The sequence below is a fragment of the Terrapene carolina genome, unplaced genomic scaffold (genome assembly GCF_002925995.2).
Source record: "Terrapene carolina triunguis isolate 2854851 unplaced genomic scaffold, T_m_triunguis-2.0 Scaffold227, whole genome shotgun sequence".
In the NCBI taxonomy this organism is placed as follows: Eukaryota; Metazoa; Chordata; order Testudines; family Emydidae; genus Terrapene; species Terrapene triunguis.
This window is the reverse complement of record NW_020664578.1, coordinates 4,238,867-4,262,375: the sequence shown is the minus strand read 5'-3', so window position 1 is coordinate 4,262,375 and position 23,509 is coordinate 4,238,867. Positions and strand designations below refer to the sequence as shown.

Below are 23,509 nucleotides of genomic sequence, written 5' to 3'. Positions count from 1 at the left end.
GTGAATAATGTGATGGTCACAAATGTGCGATAATTTTTTTGTTGGTTTCTCTTTTTTGAAAGGTGGAAGAGGGTTGTTGAGAGGGAATTAGAGAGGAAGAGGGGGGCAGGAGGGCGAGGGTCAAAGGAAAGGAAGGGGAGCAGGGGCAGTGAGACTGAAGTGGGGAGACCAAAGGGTAGATGGGAGGGAGTGGGTCATTCCTAGGTACTGCTGGTCTCTGCTCCAGCCAGCTGAGCTTCTGGATGGCCCCTCAGTTTCTTTTGTACCCAAGCTCACGTGGGGAGAGGGTGGGCGCTGATGCCCCTGAAACAGGACTCTTCCTTGCACACTTCTGTGTCTGGGGGTAACCCTAGTTGAGTCTCAGTTCCCCTCTACCCCCTGTGGTATGCCATCATGGGGTTTCTTCACATGGTCCTATTCCCAAAGCTCTTCTGTGTTCAAGAATTAAAAGAGCAAGAGAGAGACAAGACAGTGCAACATTCGATCTTTAATCCTTCCTCCCCATATACTGTTCTCGGTCATCAAACAGGCCCTGAAAGTGGAGTTCTCCAAGGTCCTACACATAATCACACTTTAGTGCCCATATTTATGGTAACAAAAACTACCCCCAGGCCTCAAGGGTTTTTCTGCTGCCTCCCACCAGCTTTCTATCAGAGTGCCTTCCACATATAATTGATAGGAAGAGCGAAGTTCCTAGTGGACTTCATACAGCCTCTTGTGCTTCACTCAAACAATTTTTCCCCCAAGAGTTCCTACAGAAGGGGGTTTTCCCTCTTGCCATCTTAATATGCTTATGAATAAGATATGGGATGAAGAAAGGAAAATACTTTAAAACACAATATTGTTCTGATGGTGAAAACTACTGAAAAGATGGCACATTTTAAATAGCCAACCAGTTGTAATTTACCATACAGCAGAACTTTGCTTCAATTTTCTATATTCCTGTGGGCAGGGATTTGCCAATCGTTTGCAGAGGGATTTGTACATTTGTCACAGCACATTCATTCATAGTTCAGTGGAGTGAGCTAGATGAGTGGGATTTAATTGACAAACAGCTAATTTTAACCTCAGACTTTGCTAATTTTGTAGATGGCTTTTACAAGATTTATTTCCCAAACATTCTTTACAGCCAATACTCCCCTTTCTGTGTCTCGTTCTGCTGTCCACATGATCTCAGAACAGAAGCTTTCAATTGCATACTGCACGACTGAAATGTAGTGAAATGCAGATAAACGCTATAATCAAAATGCTGGATGACAAATGCAATATATCACTGCATAGCTGCACCGCATACTACATCTCGTTCAATATACAATATGCTAAAATACTGCACAGCAGCACAGCATGCAATATGATACAGTATTGCACAGCTGCCTAGCAGGTGCTGGCATGAGATACTGTGCAATATTGCATGGGTGTACGGTGACCAGATGTCCCGATTTTATAGGGACAGTCCCGATTTTGGGGGCTTTTTCTTATATAGGCACCTATGCCCCCCACCCCCTGTCCCGATTTTTACACTTGCTGTCTGGTCACCCTACATGGCTGTGACATGATATGATGCAATACCATAGCACACCTACACAACAGAACTGTTACAAAAAGATGCATGACGGCCTCGCTGTTATCTGTATTGTCCATCACAATGCTACACTGCATGGCTGGGTAAACTATGTGATAACAATTCGGTGCTGCATAACTTGCACCCTGTAACGTTGCATGGCTGAACAACAGGCGAAGCTGCTGCACATCAGATAGGGTGACCAGACAGCAAATGTGAAAAATCAGGACGGGGGTGAGGGGTTATAGGAGCCTATATAAGAAAAAGACCCAAAAATCGGGACTGTCCCTATAAAATCGGGACATCTGGTCACCCTAACATCAGATACCATGCAATCTTCTTCTATTGCACAGTACAGAATACGAGGCAATACTGCACAATTTCACCACACACAATGCAAGGGAACATAGCACAGGTGCCGTACACACAGCACAACACAATCCGACCCAGCTTCACAACAATACACCTTTATGACTCCAGTCTTCAAGGTGGTGATTTCTGCATCTGCCATTGGTCGGGGGCGGTGGGGGCTGAACAAACTACCACCATCCCCCCATCTTCTTATTGGTTTCCTCAGCTGTCAACAAAGAAAAAGACACAAAGCAGTGCCACCCTACAAGTTTGTCTGTACCAGCAGGGGCCCAGCCCCTGCAATCCCTATTGGAGGAACAGCCTCTGAGTTGGGCATTAACAAACACCAGGATAGGTTACCCAGGGATACGGAAGCTGATGTGTTTCCTCCCCCTTGCTCCAGCTCAACCAGGAAGTAAAGTTTCTATTTTCTCTGGGCTCAGAAGTTTAATACCAGGCAAAGCAGAGGGGAAGGGGGGGGTGGACGAGGCCTCCCAGAAGAGGAGATCAGAGTCACAGGTAAGGCTGGGGAAAATCTCCAACAAGGGTTAAATTCTTAGGCACCAACATTAAATAACTGGGAAGTCACTTGTAAATTTCACAGTGGTCTCATTTAATTTGTAAATTTCAGGGGGGAGGATTTTCCCCCTCTTAAATTATTTTTTTTTCCTGCTGGAATTTAAGTTTTCCTGGCAGAGGTAGTGGGAAGTATGTGTGTGTGGAGGGGTGCCTGTGTCTCTTCCCTAGACCCCCCCAGCATGGACAGGGGCTGCTGGGAACATCTCCTCCTTTGCCTCTTAGGTTCAGTGCCTGAGTCCAGTTCGTTTTCTATAGCTCCTTCCTACCCTAACTCACCTAAGGAACTGGGCTATGCAGTCCCATCAGCTGTGGGAAGCAAAAGCCCCTTTTATGTGAAATGGAGGTGGGCGGGGAAGGGAGCGAGCACGTTCTCTTCTGGCCTTAGAACCTGTAGAGGTGTGAGCTGGGGTTTTGGGGTACTTGCAGGATTAGGCCAGGGTGGGCAGCCCCTCCGGTGTACCTCCATTTCCCCCTCTCCTGCAGGGATTACTCATTAAATTTATCCCTTCCCTAAAGAAGTGAGGGACTCCAGCGAAAGCCATAAGCAGCCAAGCCACAGCAGCCTGGTTCCATGAGGCTAGGAAGGATGAAAACCTATGTGAAGCCCTAAGTCTCCAGACGGGTCCAAGTTCTGTGCAGATACCAGGCCATCAGTGGGTGTAGAAGGGCGAGCCCTCAGCCTTTTCCCATTCTAGGTGGGACAGACCTTGTTTGCTTGCCAAATGTCCTGTTCCCTGCTCGGAGATTTTGTTCCTGCATAATCTGGGATGATCTGGCCTTTCCAACACACAGCACCAGTGCAATGCAGCCACTCCTGTGTTGTAAATGCTGCCCAGCAGTGTTGGACTAAGAATATTTGCCTTGTAAAGGGGCAGGGTTGTCCTGGCCCTACCTGAATTCCAGTCTTCAGTTCCCTGTAATTTAGTGCCTTTAAGCCATCCTTTCTGGAACCGGTGCACCCATCAATACTTCCTTTGGTTACCCTTGCTAGCGCCTAGTTGTGGGAGAGGATGACGACGCTCATTCACAGAGGGCGGCGTGCTGACGTGGGCAAGAACGCCGACAAGAGGCTGGAGGGCGAGGACGACGACTCGAAAGACCGAAACCTGGATGAGGAGGAGTCGGGTGACTCCAAAGATATCCGCCTGACCCTCATGGAGGAGGTGCTGCTCCTGGGACTGAAGGATAAGGAGGTAACGGGTCTTTGGCTGCCAGCGTTTGTGTTACATGGGCAGTGCCATTGATGGAAGCAACTGCTCCTGGCTTTGCTTGTGGGAAAGTGCTGTAGGGGGCAATGCCTGCCCCCTTTGTGGATCCAGAGGCCCCTCTTGCAGCAGAACCAGTGCAGTTCCTCTGTGCAAAGGGGCGCATAAGCACCCTCTGAGTGGCATCAAGCCCAGGGCGACAAGAAGGCACGGCTGTGCCAGGGGGTATGGTGACGAGGCTGGTGGATCCCCAGCTCTTTCCCTCCTGCCCCAGAGGCTGGATGGATGATCTTCCACGGGGCAGGGCTGCTGCTGCTGCTGTACTGCCTGGCAGTGGGAGGATCTTGTGGCATTTTGCCATTGTGATTGGTTCTTTGCCTGCTTCCTGCCTGACCCTGTTGGATCGGTGCTCTGTTTAGGAAGTAAACGTGGTGTGGCATAAAGAAGCAAAATGCCTCTCCGCCTTTTTTGCACAAGGCCCTTGTGACAGGGTCCATAGGCAAGAAAGCGGCGAGTCTTTTGGAGAGAGCGGAGCTGGGCCGTGCTCCCAATACAGGGGGGCGGATTCATCCCTGCGCACAGGCAGAGGAGAGGGCCATTTACACCTCACCTATTAAGGAGCCCGTGCAGCCTCAGCGAAGGCCAGGGCTGCCCTAAATGGCACATAGATTTGCCAACCTACCAGTCCACCCTAGCCAGACCCCCATCCTTTCTCTGGTCCGCCCACACCCTACAGCAGAACAACTCGCCTTGTACGCTGGGCTGCTTCAGAGGCACATCTGGCTCTATGCCAGGTGCAGCAGCTACCGGCACCAGGGTTGTTTGTTAAAACCGGCTTTGCAGACCCTTTGTGCCAATCTCCTTTGTACAAAGGGGCCCTTGGGCAATAGGAAATTGGACCCAGGAATTCTTGGCTTCCCCTAATGGTCTCTGAAAAGTGAATTTCTTGTCCCAGTGCACAAGAGTTCTTCTTTCCACCTGCATTATAACGCCTCATATCTATGCCAAGCAGGATCCCAACAGCTGTTGACCACTCCATAGTACTTATAAAGAACAGACACGCACGTCCGTTGCGACAGAAGCAAAATCGAATCTATATTGCAGGTGAAAATGGTGCAAATCTGCACGGTACAGGATTTTCTTGGGCTGGGGGGAGTTACTTTCATTTGACAGGCAAGGCCCGTTAAATATATGACACTAACAAAGCCTGACCCTGATGGGAGAAAAGGTTGCAAGTTCTGGCCCTACAGCAGGATTAAAATGTCCATATAACTGAAGGAAATAAATGTTTCCATTATCTGATCGAAAAACCCCTTTGGGGCGTAACTCAGCAGCTGTTTAGCAGCACACAGCAACAGTGGTCAGAGGTTGGTGGTGGTGTATTTTTAGCACATAAGTGAAGAAAAAACTCAACAACTTTGAAACTGCAGGGGGAGGTGCTGTTTATTTGTGTGGAATTAGGTAGCTCTGTCTTCCTGAAAGTTTCCTTCCATCATTTTGTCTGTAATCTTTGCAATACCAGAACAAAGTCAGAAAGGAAATTTTGGTCTTGGGGGTAAGCCACTGGGCTGGGACTTGGGAGCTCTGGCTCTGCCACAGATTCCCTGTGTGACCTTGGGCAAATCACTTAATATCTCTGTGCCGTAGTTTCCCATCTGTAAAATAGGAATAATAGCATTTTCTCCCACCCTTTGCCTGTCTTGTACACCGGGGCTCTGGCCTCTAAGTGCTATCACAATACAAATGATTAAATATTGTTTGATTATAAGCTTTTCTGGGGCAGGGACTGTCTCTCACTGTGTGGCTGTACAGCACCAGTGCAATGAGGCCTCTAGATGTTATTGTAATACACTGCTACCTCAATATAACACGAATTCGGATATAACGCTGTAAAGCAGTGCTCCGGGGGGGCGGGGCTGCGCACTCCGGCGGATCAAAGCAAGTTCGATATAACGCGGTTTCACCTATAACGCGGTAAGATTTTTTTGGCTCCCGAGGACAGCGTTATATCGAGGTAGAGGTGTATAACCAACTTAATATAACCTACTTAATTTGCAATATTGCGGATCCCGCAATATTAGACTTCCACAGCCGTTTTGATTTTAATTAGCTTACTTTGCAAAGTCCCACGATTTTGCACACATTTTGAGACTTGCAACACACACTTCTCCCCCCCCCCCCCCCCCATTAGTACAGTAAAACTCCATGTATCTGAGCTAATAGCGGCTGGGGCTCGGGCTGTCAGCCCCGCGCGTTAATGACTGTAATATAGCTGCAGCAAAATGTCTGGTTAACAAAAAAAATTAGCAGGCATTGCATAATACTTGAATTTATATTGTTCCAGCAAATTTTTCTTAAATAAATAGGGCTTCTCTGGCTTATCCAAATTTCCTCAATTAATAAAGGTCCATTATTACTTTTCCCTGATTTTTTTCCATGTCTTGTCCGCAACTCAGCCACAATTATTTGACAATCATCCCGCGATTCAAGTAGGGCCTTAAATATAACTAAATCATGATGATGAAAGCCAGCTGCTAGACAGCTTCCTCTCCGCTGTGAGATCTATCAGTCAGGGTGACCCTCGTGCACTCCTTAGCCTGGATCTGTAGCGATTATAGCACGAGGCATTCAGTACTTTAGTAGTTGCTATTAGTTCATCTCACTGAAGCAACAGATCTCTTCTGTCTGCCTGCAGTCAGGTGCCATTTAAAATAATCAGACTGTACCCTTTTTGTTCAGCGCAGCCGGGAGTGGCTTCTTGCTATGGAATGGGGCGGTGCAGTGTCTTTGAAAGGAACGCCTTGGCACCTCTGGCTGCAATGCTCCCGAGAAGGGCTGTCTGTGTTTGTGGCTGCTAACATGGTAACTAGAAGTCTGAGATTGTTCAAACCAGCGAAGGTGGTTGACTCTCGGTTTGCACAGAGGGTAGGGCAAGAGACTAGGGGTCAGGACTCCTGGGTTCCGTATCCAGCTCTGCCAATCAAAATCAGGTCCCCGTTGTGCTTGATGCTGCACAGAATTCTAGTTAGATACAGTCCCCGCCCTGTGGGGCTTAGACTCTAAGGCCAAGCTCCTGTACTTGTGCCTAAATTTGCATTTGAAATCAGTGGGATTGCTCGTGCGGGAAAGGTTGAGTATGTGCAATGTTGCCAGCCCTAAGTGTGCAAAAATCATGAGTCAGGCCCACCCAAAATCAAGATTGTCTTAAAAATCTTCCAATGGAGCCTTTAGAAGGCACATTTTCAGGCATCTCTCTGAAGCCCCAAGGGCTGGAAATATTTTTTTCTCTATTATTTGAAAGGAAGCTGCTTTTAAAAATCACCGCTGAGTGAGATGCATGCATGTTTGCCGAATTTGAGAGACGGGTCTGGAAGGGACTTCCTCGTCATTGTCATCCCTTCTATCACAGGCAACCACATCATGTGTTCCCACTCATAAACCTATCAAGCTCCGTCTTCGAACTAGCTAGGTTGTCTATGTCCCCCCCCTCCGCTCCTCCTGGGAGGCTGTTCCAGAACCACCTCCTTCTCATGGTTACAAACCTTCTACATTTACTCTCCAGATGGGTCCAAGTTCTGTGCAGATACCAGGCCATCAGTGGGTGTAGAAGGGCGAGCCCCCAGCCTCTTCCCATTCTAGGTGGGACAGACCTTGTCTGCTTCCCAAATGTCCTGTTCCCTGCTCGGAGATTTTGTTCCTGCATAATCTGGGATGATCTGGCCTTTTCAACACACAGCACCAGTGCAATGCAGCCACTCCTTCATCCCATTTGTCCTTGTGCCTGCGTTGTCCTTCCATAGCTTTTCTCATTCCCTGAATAAAACAGCCATGGATTCCTCTGCTGGACATGTCTCTCTGCTCACACGTGGCTATTTGTGGCTGCATTTCAGGCGGGTTGTTCTACTGGACTGGTGTCGCTGAGGCCTTTCGGCTCCTGTTTTATTGGTTCCCCCAAGAGGTGAAAGGTGCTGATTTAACAGCCCTTCGCTTAGAAGGGTAAATGCAACATGGACAACCAGCTTCCCTGCCCGTGTGTCTTGAGCCTGATCTGTTGGGGAGTCCGTTCTTGTTCCCTCTACGGAGATGGCCATTTGTGAGGATGGCTTTATGTGACGTGGACAACCGGGCCAACAGGGACTGGACTGAGACCCAGCCAGCTCGATTCCTGCTTAGCAGCTCGTAACTAGCTTTGCCATTTGATGCTCCCCAGAGTAAGATGCTGACCTAGAAGCGAATGGTTGCAAACGCTGTTACTCTGAGTTGTCTGCTCCCTTGGATCAATTCTTCTTGATGTCTCAGGTACTTATCTGGCCCCATCACCGTAATATCTGAGCACCTCATGATCTTTAATGTATTTATCATCACGCACCCCCCGTGAGGCAAGGCAGGGCTGTTATGCCCATTGTACAGTGGGGGAAACTGAGGTACAGAGTGGCTAAGAGACTTGACCAGAGTCTCACAGGGAGCGTGTGGCAGAGCAGGAAATTGAAACCAGGTCTCCTGAATTCCAGGCTAGCGTCCTCACCACTAGGCCATCCTTCCTCCTAGTTCTTCCATAGTGCTTCTCATCCCTAGATATTAAAGGAGGTCAGGCTCATTCTCCCCATTTTATGGATGGGGAAACTGAGGCACAGAGAGGGGAGGTGACGTGGCAGAGCCAGGATCAAAGTCCAGGTCTCCTGAGTCCTACTCCAGTGCTCTATCCACTAGGTCATACTGCCTCCTGGGTCCTCCGAACTGAGCCCCTGTAAAACAAGGGGGCTGATTTTTCAGAGGTGCTGAGCACCTGCAGTTCCCAGTAACTTCAGCAGCAGCCAGCGCCTCTGGAAATTAAGCTGCCAGGGCTCGGTTTGGCAATATCCCAGTTACACTTGGGTCGCTGACGTGGGCCTACTGCCTGTGCTGTATACGTGAGCAGGCCGTGCTGGTACAAGGCACTGCTCGATGCCTCTGGTTCAAGAGCACCAATAAAATCTCGGAGTTGCTAATTTAAGTAGGACGTTATAGGCAAGCAGGGTGATAAACCGGATGCTGGGGATAACCTCAGAGAGCAAATATTTGAGAGCCGCTCAGGTGCAAATGTAATTGGAGCAGTGCAGTGACCTTTAATTCCCTTTAACTCTTTTGGTGCCAAACCCTTTAGCTTCAGCCCGATGTAGGTTGCTTTAAACCAGGGTTCTGAACCGGTTTTGAATCATGAACCCACAACTCCCCCCCCCCCTTTTTTAAACTTGGACTGCTCTTTCTCCCTCCCCCCCCCCACACACACACACAAAATGGGACTGTCCAGTGTAATCTAGCTGGACCTGGGGCCATTAATACACTGATTCCAATAAAGGGGATTCTGCGTTAAATAAATCAGTCTTTTGACCCTGCTGTCTAACTGTTCCTAGGCTGGGAAATGTTGTCAAAGCACATACCTTAATACCCACAACGCTTGCCGGGCAGAATCTCTTTCAGCATTGATGAGTGTTCCTGGGCGTTGTGATCCCGGGCACAAGGTCGCAATGCCACTCATTCAAATTTGGCCCAGCCGCCCCTCCATCTGGCATACTGGAGGGGGCAGCCAGGCCAAACCTGAATGGCATCGTAGTCCTGACCCCCTGCGCCAGGTCGCGACGTCCTCCTGGAAAGTTTGATTTCCCCCCCGGGGTTGAGAACTTCTGCTTTCAACCATGTGTCCTTTGGACTATCTGTAGGACCCAGACACATTCAGAAAGCAGACAGAGGTCTCTGCCATGGCAGTGGGTAGGTACAGAAGGTCAGCAGCTAATGTGATGGAGGTGTAAGGGGGCCCACAGATTCGTTGCAATACTTTTTGCATGAGCTGCAGGCGTAGGCCCGTTTGGAACTGTGTGGTGACGGCAAAGATAAAACTCGGCGCCCGCTGATGTCAAAGCGCAGGTCCCTGACGCTTGGGGAGAATCTGTGTTCACAGTGGAGGGGTTATGACACACACGCTGTGCTCTGGAAGTGGCAAGTTCCAGGCTCGGATGAGCCAACAGTAGAAGCGAACTTCACAGCCGAGCATGCCTTGGTGAAAGTGCTCTGTGCCACCCTCTACTAGAGACTAATCGGAGAAGCAACCCCTAACATTGTCTCTTGTCTTAGATTTAAATTGCAAACTCTTTGGGGCAGGGATTGACTTTTTGTTCTGGATTTGTACAGCGCCTAGCACCAGGGGGTCTTGGGCCATGACTGGGGCTCCTAAATGCTATGATAATGCAAATAAATAATAATAATAATAATAATTAATAATTAATACCCTCCAGCAGCTCCAATTGGTTATCTGGGGGTGGGTCTCTTAGAGAATCAGCTTCTAGACTAGTTAGAGCTCTATTGAGATCAGCCAACATCTTGATTTGCAACTGGAAGCAAAATATCAACCAATGCAGAGAATTCTTGCCGTGTTTCTCTCCCTTATGCTTTAGCTGAAGCATCCCATGGGCCCTCAAGTGCAGCCATGTAATTAAGCCTCACAGCTGCCCCTGCAAGAGAGAGAGAGGGGTTAATAGATGGGGAAACTGAGGCACAGAGAGGTTAAGCAACTTACCCAAGGTCGCAGAGCTTGTGAATAGAGTCCTGACTGTCTATTCCTTGCTCTTACTACGTGACCCCACTTCTCAGAGCTGGGTCTAGAATTCGGGAGTCCTGAGACTCCCAGTACTTCTGCTCTAACCCCTAGATGCTCACTGCCCGTGTCTCTTGGCTCGTTAGCCCACCTAGGCCCATGATTTGGCATTGGCCACGGAGGGGCAACTGTGGAGGATTTTCCCTAGGCAATCGGTGTGCGAAATGATGATTTCTCTCTGAAGAGGGAGTTGGCCTCTTGTCTCTGGGGCTGCTCAGGGTGGCCTCGAGGGAGGGATACGGTGATTACTGCCCAGGAAGGGGTGTGCTGTTCTGTTTGCAGAGATTGCAGCCGCACGTTCCTGCTGTGAGTTTGTCCACGCTACGGAGACTGTTGTACCGGCATAGCTCCATTGCCGTGGCTATGCCGGCATAAACCCTGTGGCATAGATGCACCCTGCACCGGCAGAAGGAGTTTTCTGTCAGTTTAGGATCGCGCACACACGAACGACGGTAGTTACATCCACAGAAGCATTCTCCTGTCAGCCTCGCTACGTCTACACTGGGGGTTAGGTTGGCATGGCTACGGAGCACAGGATTTTTCACATCCCCGACTGACGTAGCTCTGCTGACTTAAGTGTAGACCAGGCCTGAACCTATGTCTGCACTTAGTGCTACAGCAGCAGCGCTTCAGTGTAGACACTGCAGCGACAGGAGGGGTTTTCCCACTGCTACAGTTAATCCACCTCCCCGAGAGGTGTAGCTAGGTGGACAGAAGAATTCTTCCATCAACCTAGTGCTGTCTACATGGGGACGTAAGCTGTCTTCACTCCATCGCTCAAGGGTGTGTGTTTTTTCACAGCCCCGAGCCCAGTTGCTGGGTTCAGCTAATTTTATAGTGTGGACCAGCCCTAAGAAACCCTGTTATCCTTTCCTCTGATGTCAGGGCCGAAAAATGTTGCTGGTCTTTCCTAATTAATGGCTCATTCAAACTGATTCTTGCAACACTGCTTTTCTGTAGGGATGTGGCATTGTCTCTTGAGTTAATGTTTTATAGAATGGCTGGAAGATGAATCGGAAAGGGGCCAAGTCTAGGGAGCTAACAATGTTGCAGGGGTGGGGGGGGATATGGGAGGGGAGGGGGGCGGATTTGGATATGGCCCCATCTTGCTGTGAAATTCTTCCTCCATCCTGTTGGCTGGTACCGGTGGTTCTCAAACTCTTTTTCTCACACCCACCCCACCCTACAAATATTCCTGGAACCCAGTTGCCGGTGGGGTGGGTTGGATTGTAGCTCCGATGCTGATAAGCTCTTGCGAGCAGTTTGCTGTAATGTGATGAAAAGGGGACTCACTGGTGATGGATTGGACCAAAAACCTGACGTTCTGTGTTTTGCATGTTGCTCCTCGATATTCTTCTCCTCATTCTCAAAGAAAAGGCAGAAATCATGTGCTCCAGCGGCCATGGGACCCGACTAAGAGTCATGACTGTAGGTTGGACATCAGGAAAAACTTCCTAACTGTCACGGTGGTTAAGCACTGGAATAAATTGCCTAGGGAGGTGGTGGAATCTCCATCATTGGAAATTTTTAAGAGCAGATTGGGCAAAAACCTGTCCGGGATGGTCTAGATAATACTTAGTCCTGCCTTGAGTGCAGGGGACTGGACTAGATGACCTCTCGAGGTCCCTTCCAGTTCTATGATTCTATGACACCTGTTTTCTATGCCCTGCTCTGCCACTAACTCATTGTGTGGCATTGGGCAAGTCACTTCCCCACTGTGCGCCTCAGTTTCCCTATTCGTACAATGTGGAGAATAAAAATTGCCCGCTTTTGCTTAAAATGCTCTGAGTTGAGCCTGTCGGAAACTTTTCAACAAAATGGTTTTTGTCACAAAATGCGAAAACCAAAACTTTTTGTGGGAACATATTGGTTTGGATGAAACTTTTGTCGGGAACATTTCTTGGATCCACGATGGAATTTCTGGTCAACGTTTGTATGTGTGTGTGCGCGTGAGAGAGAGAGAGAGTGAAGTAGAGAGATTCTAGAATGGCTAGTAGTCTGGAGGTTGGGGGACGCACTGGGGATGTGGAAGATCCAGGTTTAAATTCCTGCTCTGCTCGATTTGGACCAGGGACTTGAACCTGGGTCTCTCATATCCTAAGTGAGTGCCATAATCACTAGGCAGTTGGCTATTCTGCTGTCATTTTTTTTTCTCTCTCTCTCTCTCTGTTCTTCTCACACTCACTCACTCACTCACTCAAATTTGCAAGATCTTGGTTTTATTCCTCGTCGGAATGGAAACAAATGTCAAAACTTCAAAATATTTCCTGAAAAGTAATTTTTGTTTTCTGGACAGCTCTTGTTTTGATGTGTATTCAGCACACAGGATACTTCTGAACCATATCTAGTGTGTCTCTCATGCTAGGCTAGGGTATAGAAGGTCCACTTTGACCAGAGTTGAAAGAACCCAGCTTGACTCTCAGATCCCAGTTGAATCTGATGTGCCAGCAGGAAGAACAACCATCTCTCTGCCTGTAAACTGCTCTGGCTTCATATGGAGTCGTTGAGGGACGATAAAGATGCAGCCTAAAGTTTAGGGGAAAGTTTTGACCAAAAAGAGGTGGAGGGGTGGTTGGAGAAATAAAATGTTGCCTGTTTTCTGTCTGGAAGCCCAATAATGCCATTTCATTTTCTTCCAGCTTCACTATATCTCTTTGCCTACCCTCAGATGGATTGATCTATGACAATCAGTCTGGCATTTATAATCTGAAACCAAATCTGGACAGAAATCCAAAGATTACAAATATCCTGCTTTCAAAATAAAAGGTGAACTTGAAACCCTTTTCTGGAGAGCAAAAAAATGTGTGGTTAAAAGGAGAGTTTCTTTTGTAGAAAGCACCCAGCAGATCCTCTGAACTCTTGATTCCTGCATTGCTTAATCACTTGCCACAAGGAAATGAATAAAGCAAATACAGGTTAGCTTTTTATTGTATCGTTTTAGTGTTCTGCCCTAGGAAACACACCCAGTGCATGTGTCAGGGCTTGCTATAGAAAGAGATGTTTGGAGTTATGGATTAACTCTTTATAGGCTGCAGAATATTGCCTTTTTTTTTTTTTTAATCTGTATACTTTTAAAAATTATTATGCCATTTCTAATCCTCAAAACTTGGCATCTGCAGAGTTTATTCATCTTTCCCTAATGATCCATTTGGAACTCAGAGGCCTGAAAGCTGGCTAGATGCTGTTTCAGGCCTTACCCCTCCTACCCCCGATTCTGCAAATACTTTTATGTGCTTGTTCAGCTTTATGGACTGTTGCAATCTCTGTTGAAGTCTATGGCAAAGCTCCTGTTGACATCTGTGGCTCATTGACGCAAGTGAAGCACGCACGCAAATATCTGCCAATTTTTAAATCGAGGTTGGCTGTTTTTTTCCCAAAAGCTTTGCTCTAGGAATTATTTTGGGGCAGTTCTCTGGCCTGGGCCATGCAGGAGCTCAGACTAGAGATCACAGCGGTGCCTTCTGGCCTTTGAACCTGTGAATCCATCTGCAGGATCAGGGCCTTCGTTGGTCAGGGACTGCAACCGAGACGCTTTGCGGGGTTCGAATGGGTCTCCCAGCACACAGTGATCTGGCTGGTTTTAAAATAGTTGATTCCCCTCATTGTGCTCAGCTGATCTGTCTCCTCAGCTAGAGGTAGTGAAAGAAAATTCCTCTTGATTTTTGGACCCTTCTCCCTTGATGACGTCTGCGAGCAGCGTCCAAATCCTTTAGTCGCTTGCCTGCCAAAAGATAAGAGTTCAGGATGTTTTGTTCATGGGCCTTTTTCCTGTGCCTGTGTTCTAGTGTGACTATGGTATATTGCATTTCCCATACTCCTCTGCTCAGCTGACATTAAACTCTTCAGTCTGGATCTGATCCGGAGCGATTTGGTGTCATCTACTGGGTAGAACACTGGCCTGGGAGCAGGGAGGCAAGGTCCCTCTCTGAGTGCCTCTTCCTGCCCCCTTTGAGCTGTTCCAGGCAAGGACTCTTCCGCAACAGGGCCATGCGACTTTAGGTCCTACTCTAATCATGATGCTGAAGACGGGATGAGTGACAGGGCTTTGACGCTTCTCAGGATCGGGCCCTTTGCTATTACATGGGGCGGGGGGGCGCATTATTCAACACCCTTTGAGCTAGGCTTAATGGTTGAAATGTGCCCTGGTGTGGAGGCCTTTGCCTCACTTACACGCCCCGTGTAGGGCTCTGGCGGGTGTATGGAACCTGGTGCTGAGACGGGTGAATTTCGCGCGATCTGAGTGACTGTCTCTCATAGCTATAATGTATGAAGGGTTAGTAACGGAGTGCATTAGAAAACGGAGAGTGTGACTATAAACCGGTACACCGAACCAGATCCTCAGCTGGTGTAAATCAGTGCGGCTCCGCTGACTTCCAATAGAGCTGCATCAGTTTACTTGAGCTGAGGATCTGGCCCGTTGAGCACGTCCCCACCCGTGATCGAAATGCAGCCACTTCTAGGGTGGAAGGCGGCGGCTGTTTAACAGCATGCAGCCACGCTACCCAACAATTTCAGAGGTTCCTATCCCAAGCGAGCAAGCTGGAAATTGACTTGGTGGATTTAAGTAGGCAGAATGTAATTAGCCAGAGTGCAATCCGGACAGGACACTGGGGAGAGTGCTGTTATCTAAACCTTAATAGAAATCTAGTCAAAGATGTACACCTTGGGCTTAAAGATAAAGCTGCGGACAGCGAGGAGCGCTCTTACGACAGGGCTTACAAGCAATTTCTGATTACAGCTAATTGTTCGGCAAGCATGTCTGAAGTTGTCAGGGCTTTCATGTTTTCCTGAGCGGCCTCGTTCTTCAGAAATCTCGTAAGCTCTGGGAAAGCTGGTTTGATGGAAACCGTTACTGCTCCTTGGTTAGTTCTCGTGTCAGCTGCTGACCCAGTTCTAGGTCATCGTAAAAAGGGTGGATGGTGGTGTTTCTGGCATGCTTCCCCATGGGTTTAATGCTGATGGGGAAGAATTGGCGGTGGGCAGGCAAACGGGACCAAGCAATGATACCATTACAGTCAGATAGTCAATCTCTCTCTTGTCGTCTTCTCCCCCCTTGCCCCACCATGCTGAAAGCAATGTCCCTTATGGGAAAAGGTCCTGTAGAATTTCCTACGGGTCCGAACTCTTTCAAACCTATAGAACTGCATTGAGACTTGTGCTCTGTAGTGGGTTAATTTGATTTGTTCCCCCTATTGTGAAGAATAAAATTCTCTATAGGGTCACAGCCAAAGCCTATGCAAACCTTAACATCTGTCTCTCAAATCTTTTCCATGGTGGGGTGTTTGCTCTCTCAAATGTTGACTAGTCGCAGAATTGCAGAAGCATGAAACTTCTTATTTACGTTACAGTAGTTCCCCTGAGATCAAGGACCTGTATGCATAGTATGAGACCATCCTTGAGATGTATAGACTAGGTGGGAAGGGGAACGGAGGCAAAGTGACTTGCCCAAGGTCATCTAACAGCTCAGTGGCAGAGTGGGAATAGAACCCGGGAGTCCTGAGTCATAGTCCAGCACTGCTGCAGGGCTCTGCTCTGAGCCGGTTTGGCAGGCCAGCGTGGACTGCAGTCAGATTAGTTTTCAAAACTCTTACTCAACTCCTAGGCTAGGTTTCAGAGGCCGGGGCTGGCGCAAACTTCCCGTCCGCTCTGCAAACACCTGGACGTGCTTGAAGAAACCTGCATTGGAGCGGGCACGTTCTCTGCTAAGCAGGAAGTAGGTTCTGCTGTAACCCGAGCCAGCTGGCGAAGGGCATGTGATATGCTGCTCAGCGTTGGCTCCGTGAGGCGAACTACAGGTTGCAGGCCCAACCCTTTAACACTGTGCTGGTCAAGTCTCTCTGACTGAGCAGATCTGCCCTTTGCTAGGCTATGTACACGCTACAGCTTACGTCGGTACAAGTTACGCCGCTCAGGGGTGTGAGTAAGCTTGGATTTGCAGCTGCTCGGCATCTCTGAAAATCGGGCCCTGTTGTCCATTTTCGGGGGGGTGCCTAGCGTTGCTCTGGAGCCATCATATGAAAAAAGCCGCTTTCAGGCTATTGCCCCGTGTGGGGCCAATAGGCAGACCGGGCTTTTGCTGGGAGAGGGGCCCTGGTGTTTCAGAGCCGCTGGCTCTTCTGTCTTTCCTCTCGACTCCACGCGCTCCTGAGGGCTCTCGACTCTGCACAACCTGGGGAACATGGCAGTGGTTCTGATGCTGTAGGGGAAGCGGGGTTAGAACTTGGACCCTCCTGCTCCAAAGGGCAGGCCTTTGCCACTGGAGACTCCGTAGCTGGACTGGCTCTGCCTCTGGCCTGCTGGGTGACCTGCGGGCAAGTCGTTTCCCCGCTTTGTGCCTCGGTTTCCCCATCTGTAAAATGGGGGTGGTGATCCTGACCCCCGTGGTAAAGGGCTCTGAGATCTGCTGATGGAAAGTGCTAGAGAAGGGCTAGGTGGTGCTATTATCCCTAGCTGTTAGAAGTGAAGGGCCTTGAGCTGCCTTCAGTTCCTCGGAGGGGTGGGTGGGCTACAAAGGAGCTGTAGTGACCTCACGAGGGTTCCTTTGTCTCTAATGCCGGTGGCGTTCCTCCCCCGCTCTCCCTCCTCAGGGCTATACGTCCTTCTGGAACGACTGCATCTCCTCGGGCCTGCGCGGCGGTATTCTCATCGAGCTGGCCCTGCGCGGACGCATCCAGCTGGAGTCGCTCACCATGAGGAAGAAAAGGCTGCTGGACAGAAAGGTACCCTGCCCCGGGGGTCGGTCTCTGTGCCTGTTGGGCCAACAAGGAGGACAAGGCCCTTAGCCTCGGGGAGATCCCCTCCCCCTACCTTTTCAGACCCATGAGGCCTGATTCCCCGCTGCCCTGCAGTCATGTAGCCCGGCGTGACCTGGCTACAGAACGCCGCCATCCCAACCTGTGAGCGTTCTGCACCCGGGTCAACGACGGCACGGGGCAATGGAGAATCAAGCCCGTTTACGCGGGTTCTGATCAGCGCCGCAGGGGTAAATCCGAAGTCGCTCCAAGGAAAGCGATGGAGTGACTCTAGATTTACAACGGGGGGGGCGCTGTGGGGATCGGGCCCCGCCTCCGGTCTGCGGGCTTGGAGGAAGAACGTGACAGAGAGGCCAGGACGAGGAGGCCACAAGGTAGGCGCTCAGGGTCAGATGTGGGGAGTGAGCCAGGCCTGTATTTGTCTGGAGGGGGTGGGGAGGCATCTCTCTTCTTCTCGTGCCTCTGGAATAACGATGATTTGCATGGACAATAGCAGCTTACGTCCAGATGGATGTCTCAGGCACTCCTGTGGCCTCCGGCACCGTAACACCTGAGCACTCAGTTATTAATGCATTTAATCCTCAGGCACCCCTGGGAGGCAGGAAAGCTGTCATCCCCAGTACAGAGATGGGGAAACTGAGGCACAGAGAGGCTAAGTGACTGGGCCAAGGAGTCTGTGGCAGAGCAGGTGTGATGGGATCCCCGGGGTGCAGCCTGGGACTGTGGGACCGTTGTGCCCCCTTAACTCTCCAGCCTGGGCTGTGTCTCACAATGCCTTGCTTGTGACAAGCAGCAACCCCCTCCAGGCCCTGTTTTCACTCAGCACAACAGCATGTGAAGCCCCCCACCCACCTAGATTGCATGAATGCTCCCAGAACCACTCATGAATCACACCGAGAAAGGCACCAGGCAAACCTCCCAGCTCTGTTCCCTCAGGAATATACCGTCTTGCACTGCTCAAGATGAGCAGTGCAAATTTATTAAAGGGTTCACCACTTCATCAGTGGAAAGTGGATATACCCCAGCCTTTGTAAACCTGAGCAAACACCCTTACCAAACACTCCAGGCAAACATAACAGTTAAAAATCTATGCTTTGTAGTCAATAAATTTAAGTGAGTATAAGTGATAGGCAAAAAGTCAGCGTGATTACCAAAATAAAATAAAATGTCAGCACGCAGTCTAAACTCTCAACCCTCTTAGACTGGGTAACATCTAAATTAAGCAGTTTTTCTCCCCCACACTGGATACTGCAGTCCTTAAGATACAGGTTTGTCTAGGCTGGTCTCCTCCTTTGGAGTCTTCTGAGTGTCCTTGTTGCTTGCAGCATAGGTGGGGGCAGGAGAAAGGCCAAGCATGGGGCCCCTGTGTTCTGTTTTATACCCTCAGTCCCATGTGCTTGGAGAACACAAGTCCAGGCATGTCTGGGGGGCATTGCTGAGTCCCCAGGCAAGGTTGAGCAATTCCCCTGGTGTGGCCTCATGCAGGTGAGTCATTGCATTGTAGCTCCCTTGCTGGACAACGGCTGTTGATGGTTGTTTGACACCCGCCCGGGTGTTGGTTACTTTCCTTGCTGTTGCCTCTGGGGAGCTAATATCTGGCCAATTCCCCAACTTACTGCGTGCTTTAGTGACAACCATCCAACACAATCTCGTAACTTCATATGCACTGATGACATACATATTTAGATAGAACAGTGACTTTCACCAGATCATAACCTTTCCCCTGATACCTTACATGGCCTGCTTTATATGCACGATCACAATTGTATATAACTGAGGGGTATGGGGGTTACAGGCAGATTGGTAACGAAAATCTGTCACCGCGCTCCCCCAAGGTATAGAATGTCACAGCAGGGAACTGTACTAGCTTTGGAGAGCCGGGGTCTCTAACCATTGGGCCAGCCTTCCTCTCGGCACATAGGCCTGATGTTCCTTTCACGCTCACGGTTGTAACTCCATTAGTCTGGCGTAACTCTGACGTCTGCTGGCTTTGAGCCCGTGCCTGTGTTCAGAGTTGCACGTGATTTAACTGAATCCGTACAAGGACATTACAGAGCCGGGAATAGAACCCAGGTGTCCTGACGCCCCGTCCTGTGCTCTATGCACTGGACAATGCCTCATTGCTTCAGTGGGTCTGAGAGTCCCTTGTAGCGTCACATGGGCTGTAGCAGTGTCATATCCTCTGTGGATGGGGCGTGTAGCCCATGCAGCACAGTGGGTTACACGTGCCCTGGCATCTTGCTGATCTTGGTCAAAGATGCTTCCTGGGCTTCTCCCGTTAGAACCAGTTTCAAAGCTCCCAGCCAAAGCAGGATCAAGCCACGTCGTCTCTGGGATAGAGGGACGGCAGCCAGTCCGGGATCCAGCCTCAAGCTGTGTGTCTGTCTTTGTCCTCCTAGGTGCTCTTAAAGTCAGACACCCCGACCGGCGACGTCCTACTAGATGAGACCCTTAAGCACATCAAAGCCACAGAGCCTGCAGAGACAGTCCAGTCGTGGATAGAGCTGCTCACAGGTACGACGGCCTGGCCTTGAACGGAGCCTCCTCCGCTTCCCGGTGGCCTGCTCTGCCATGAGCCACTTTATGCTTGTTCTTGCTTGATCACCTAAGGCAGGGGTGGGCAAACTATGGGCCAGATCCGGCCCACCAGCCATTTTAATCCGGCCCTCGAGCTCCCGCTGTAGAGCCGGGTCTGGGGCTTGCCCCGCTCCAGTGTTCCAGCTGGGGAGCAGGGTCGGGGGCTGCTCCGCACAGCTCCCAGAAGCAGCGGCATGGCCCCCCCCCCTCCAGCTCCTATGCATAGGGGCAGCCAGGGGGCTCCGCTCTGCACGCTGCCGCCGCCCCCACAGTTCCCATTGGCCTGGAACCGCAGCCAATAGGAGCTGCAGGGGCAGTGCCTGTGGATGGGGCAGCGCACAGAGCCGCCTGGCCACACTTCCGCTTAGGAACCAGAGAAGGGACATGCCGCTGCTTCCGGGAGGTGCTTGAGGTAAGCGCCGCCTGGAGCCTGCACCCCATGTCCCAACCCCCTGCCCCAGCCCTGATCCCCCTCCCAACCCCTCAATCCTAGCCCGGAGCACCCTCCTGCACCTCAAACCCCTCATCCCCCGCCCCACCCCAGAGTCCGCGCCCCGAGCCGGAGCCTGCACCTCTTCTCATGCCCCAACCCCCTGCCCCAGCCCTGATCCCCCTCCCACCCTCCCAACCCCTCAATCCCAGCCTGGAGCACCCTCCTGCACCCCAAACCCCTCATCGCCAGCCCCACCTCAGAACCCACACCCCCAGCCGGAGCCTGAACCTCTCCCCGTGCCCCAACCCCCTGCCCCAGCCCTGAAACCCCTCGATCCCAGCCCAGAGCACCCTCCTACACCCCAAACTCCTCACCCCCACCCCGGAGCCCTCACCCCCAACCGGAGCCCTCACCCCAACCCCAATTTTGTAAGCATTCATGGCCCGCCATACAATGTGGCCTGATGTGGCCCTCGGGCCAAAAAGTTTGCCCACCCCGGCCTAAGGACTAAACCGGTCAGGGCGGTGGAGCGTGCTGGAGAGGCCACGCGCTCCCCCTCTCATGGGCAGTGCCTCCCGGCACATTCAGACTTATCTCGCCCGGGGCTGATCTCGTCCCTGATTGGGCTGGAATCCAGGCTGGCAGGTTGCATGGGTGGGTTCGTGCTCGTCTCTGGTCTGGACGGAGCAACCTTTGTGCTTTTCTCCGTGCGGATCTGCTTCCTAAATACTCAGCCTCACCTAGGCCTGGTCCACACGTAAAAATTAGCTCCATCTAGCTCTGTGGCTCCGGGCTGCGGGAACCTTTGTGCCCGGAGCGCCGTAGTTAAGTCACCCTGGTTGACGGAAGGATCCTAGCCCCTCGGGGAGACGGATTAATGACATGGACAGAAAAACCCCTTCTATCGAGGTTAGGAAGCCTCGACACTATGGCAGTGTGGCTATAGCGTAGACGTGTCCTTAGGCCTTTAAGGGTAAGTCCACAGACACTGCAGCTGGACTGAGCTTCCCGGGCAGACAGATTTTCCCTAGCAGGACTCCAGCTAGTGCATTAGCGAGTGGGTTGTGGGTCGGTACTGAGGAGCATCGGCTCAACTGTGTGGAGCCTGGGACTGGAATAGCACAGGGCTTAGGCAAAGGCGACGTGGGGGGGGGGGGTGCAGGGTCCTATGGCCCCCTCCAGATTGCTCGGTCACCTGGTGCAGCCAGGCCCTCCCCTCCCTGTGGGGCAGCTGCGCGGGGCAGAGGCAGGAGGATCATCTAGGAGCTGTAGGGAGGGGCTGCTGCTTTCCGGGATGGGGGAGGTGGCCTGGGGGTGGGCATGACTGGTGCTGTTCCAGGGTGCTCCCCCTCCCCCCCCCCCCCTATCCGCGGGCACGGGTTGTGTCTGGGCTTATGGATCAAATTGAAGGTGTCCTGGGGGAACTGGGCAGGGGCCCGAGACGGGAAGAGGCTTGAGGTACATGGGCAGAGCGGTGTGGAGGGTCCCAGGACTGGAACGGCATTGCAGGGGTGGCTGAGGTGCAGTATCCGAGCTCTCCCGGGGATGTCGTGGCGCAGGGCGGGGTGGGGGGGATGCCCACCTATTGCCTTGATTTTGCCACTAAAAAGCAAACCTCGGCTCCCCGTCCCGCAGGCGAGACCTGGAACCCCTTCAAGCTGCAGTACCAGCTGCGCAACGTGCGGGAGCGCATCGCCAAGAACCTGGTGGAGAAGGGCATCCTGACCACGGAGAAGCAGAACTTCCTGCTCTTCGACATGACCACCCACCCGGTCACCAACACCACCGAGAAGCAGCGCCTGCTCAAGAAGCTGCAGGAGAGCGTCCTGGACCGGTGGGTGAACGACCCGCACCGCATGGACAGGAGGACCTTGGCCTTGCTGGTGCTGGCCCACTCCTCGGACGTACTGGAGAACGTTTTCACCCCGCTGGCGGATGACAAGTATGACACGGCCATGAACAGGTCAAAGGACCTCTTGGACTTGGACCCCGACGTGGAGGCCACCAAAGCCAGCGCCACGGAGATGATCTGGGCTGTCCTGGCGGCCTTTAACAAAGCCTAAATCCAGACTGCCTTGCCCATTGGACGTAGCACGGGACCTTTGGGTGGGGAGCTGCCCTGGGCCGGGCCAGCGCAAACTCTGTTCTACATGGCACCTGGGTTTGACTGATGTCCACCCCTGCCCCAACCTACCTCTCTTGGCTGGGGATTGTTGTGCTGGTAGAGCGAGCGACTGTATGTTGTGTGTCCTCTTCTTGTAAACACTCGGCTAAATGAAGGTCTTTGTCTCCGGTGGCGAGGGGTTGGCTTGCGGCTCAGTCAGCTCTCTCGTTTCCCATCACCTTTTGGAGAATGGAGATGTAGAATTGCCATCGGGATGTATTCTGCTCTTCTTTTCTCTCCATTGATTTTTATGGGGGGGGGGGGGGGTTAGCTTGAGTTGACGGGGCCTGCTCCATTCCTGCACTTGGGGGACTGACAAACGGGGTGGCTTTAAGCCACCTTTGTGCTCCCTGTGTTCCGAGGCTTGCCTGACCCCCCCACAGTGTAAGTTAGAGCAGTCCGGAAGCTGCTCTACATTATGTTCTGCTCCCCCCATGGCGACCAGTGGGCCCTGGGAAGCGGAGAATAGCTGTTACGCAGGGTACTCTGGACATGCTGCTGGTCTCCAGCGTAGGGGGCAAGGCCATTGCAGAGCCCTGATGCCAGCTCCACTGTAGCCGGGGAAGGGGGTTCCCCATTGTCGGGCCCACTTGTACTACCAGAGCACTGCGAAAGGGCCTGGGTGTTACCAAGAATCAGGCTGGTAGAGTCTGACCTGGTCTGACACTCGCGCTGGTGTAATCCCGCTGACTGCAGGGGTGCAGCTCCTGGCCCACGCCGGAGTCCCAGAGATCGGTATCACGGCCTCTGAAACCACGGGGATGTAGCTGCCCCTTTACTCAGCCTGGCTAACTTCTTCACGACCTTTCCTATTCAATGTCTGCTGGGACAGGGAGGGCCCGATTCACGGCCGCATGACTCCTGGCAGAACTCCTCTGAGATCGGTACAGTCACCGACCTGCTGTGACCTTTCAGTGCGTGGCTGGCTGAGCCATGTTGGAAAAGACACAGAAATGATCCGTGCACAGAGCCCAATTCTCGCCGCCCTGCGTCAGGCATGGTCTTTCTGCACCAGTGCACAGTGAGCATGTGGGTTACTTTCGTGTTGCGCTGGTGCACATGGCATGGCAGTGGAGAAGTGGGCCAATAGGCTGCGTGAGCCGTTTAAAGGTGAACACGACTGGCCCACTCCTGCAGCCTTCACTCGTGTGAATAGCCGCCCGTGGGGGGTCTGCATTTGTGAGTGAAGACGACCAGGACTGAGCTCTCAGGTCAGGCTTTCAGAGACCGCCCTGTGGAAGGGAGCCTGTACGGCT

At 51.5% G+C, this 23,509-nt stretch overlaps 1 protein-coding gene across 1 annotated transcript; it reads left to right on the top strand.

Moving 5' to 3' along the window:
* Positions 1-2,326: 2,326 nt before the first annotated feature.
* GOLPH3L (golgi phosphoprotein 3 like) lies at positions 2,327-22,402 on the top strand. Its single transcript, XM_024209492.3, has 5 exons — positions 2,327-2,431; positions 3,490-3,684; positions 16,915-17,046; positions 19,479-19,593; positions 21,725-22,402. Exons 2-5 carry the CDS (start codon positions 3,502-3,504, stop codon positions 22,150-22,152), a joined length of 858 nt encoding a protein of 285 aa, XP_024065260.2. The 5' UTR covers positions 2,327-2,431; positions 3,490-3,501; the 3' UTR covers positions 22,153-22,402.
* The last annotated feature ends 1,107 nt before the right edge of the window (positions 22,403-23,509 follow it).

Coding starts and splice junctions, on each gene's coding strand:
- GOLPH3L (XM_024209492.3), top strand. CDS start 3,502: ATGACGACGCTCATTCACAGAGGGCGGCGTGCTGACGTGGGCAAGAAC. Junction 3,685..16,914: donor TGGGACTGAAGGATAAGGAG/GTAACGGGTCTT, acceptor CTCCCTCCTCAG/GGCTATACGTCCTTCTGGAA. Junction 17,047..19,478: donor AAAGGCTGCTGGACAGAAAG/GTACCCTGCCCC, acceptor TTGTCCTCCTAG/GTGCTCTTAAAGTCAGACAC.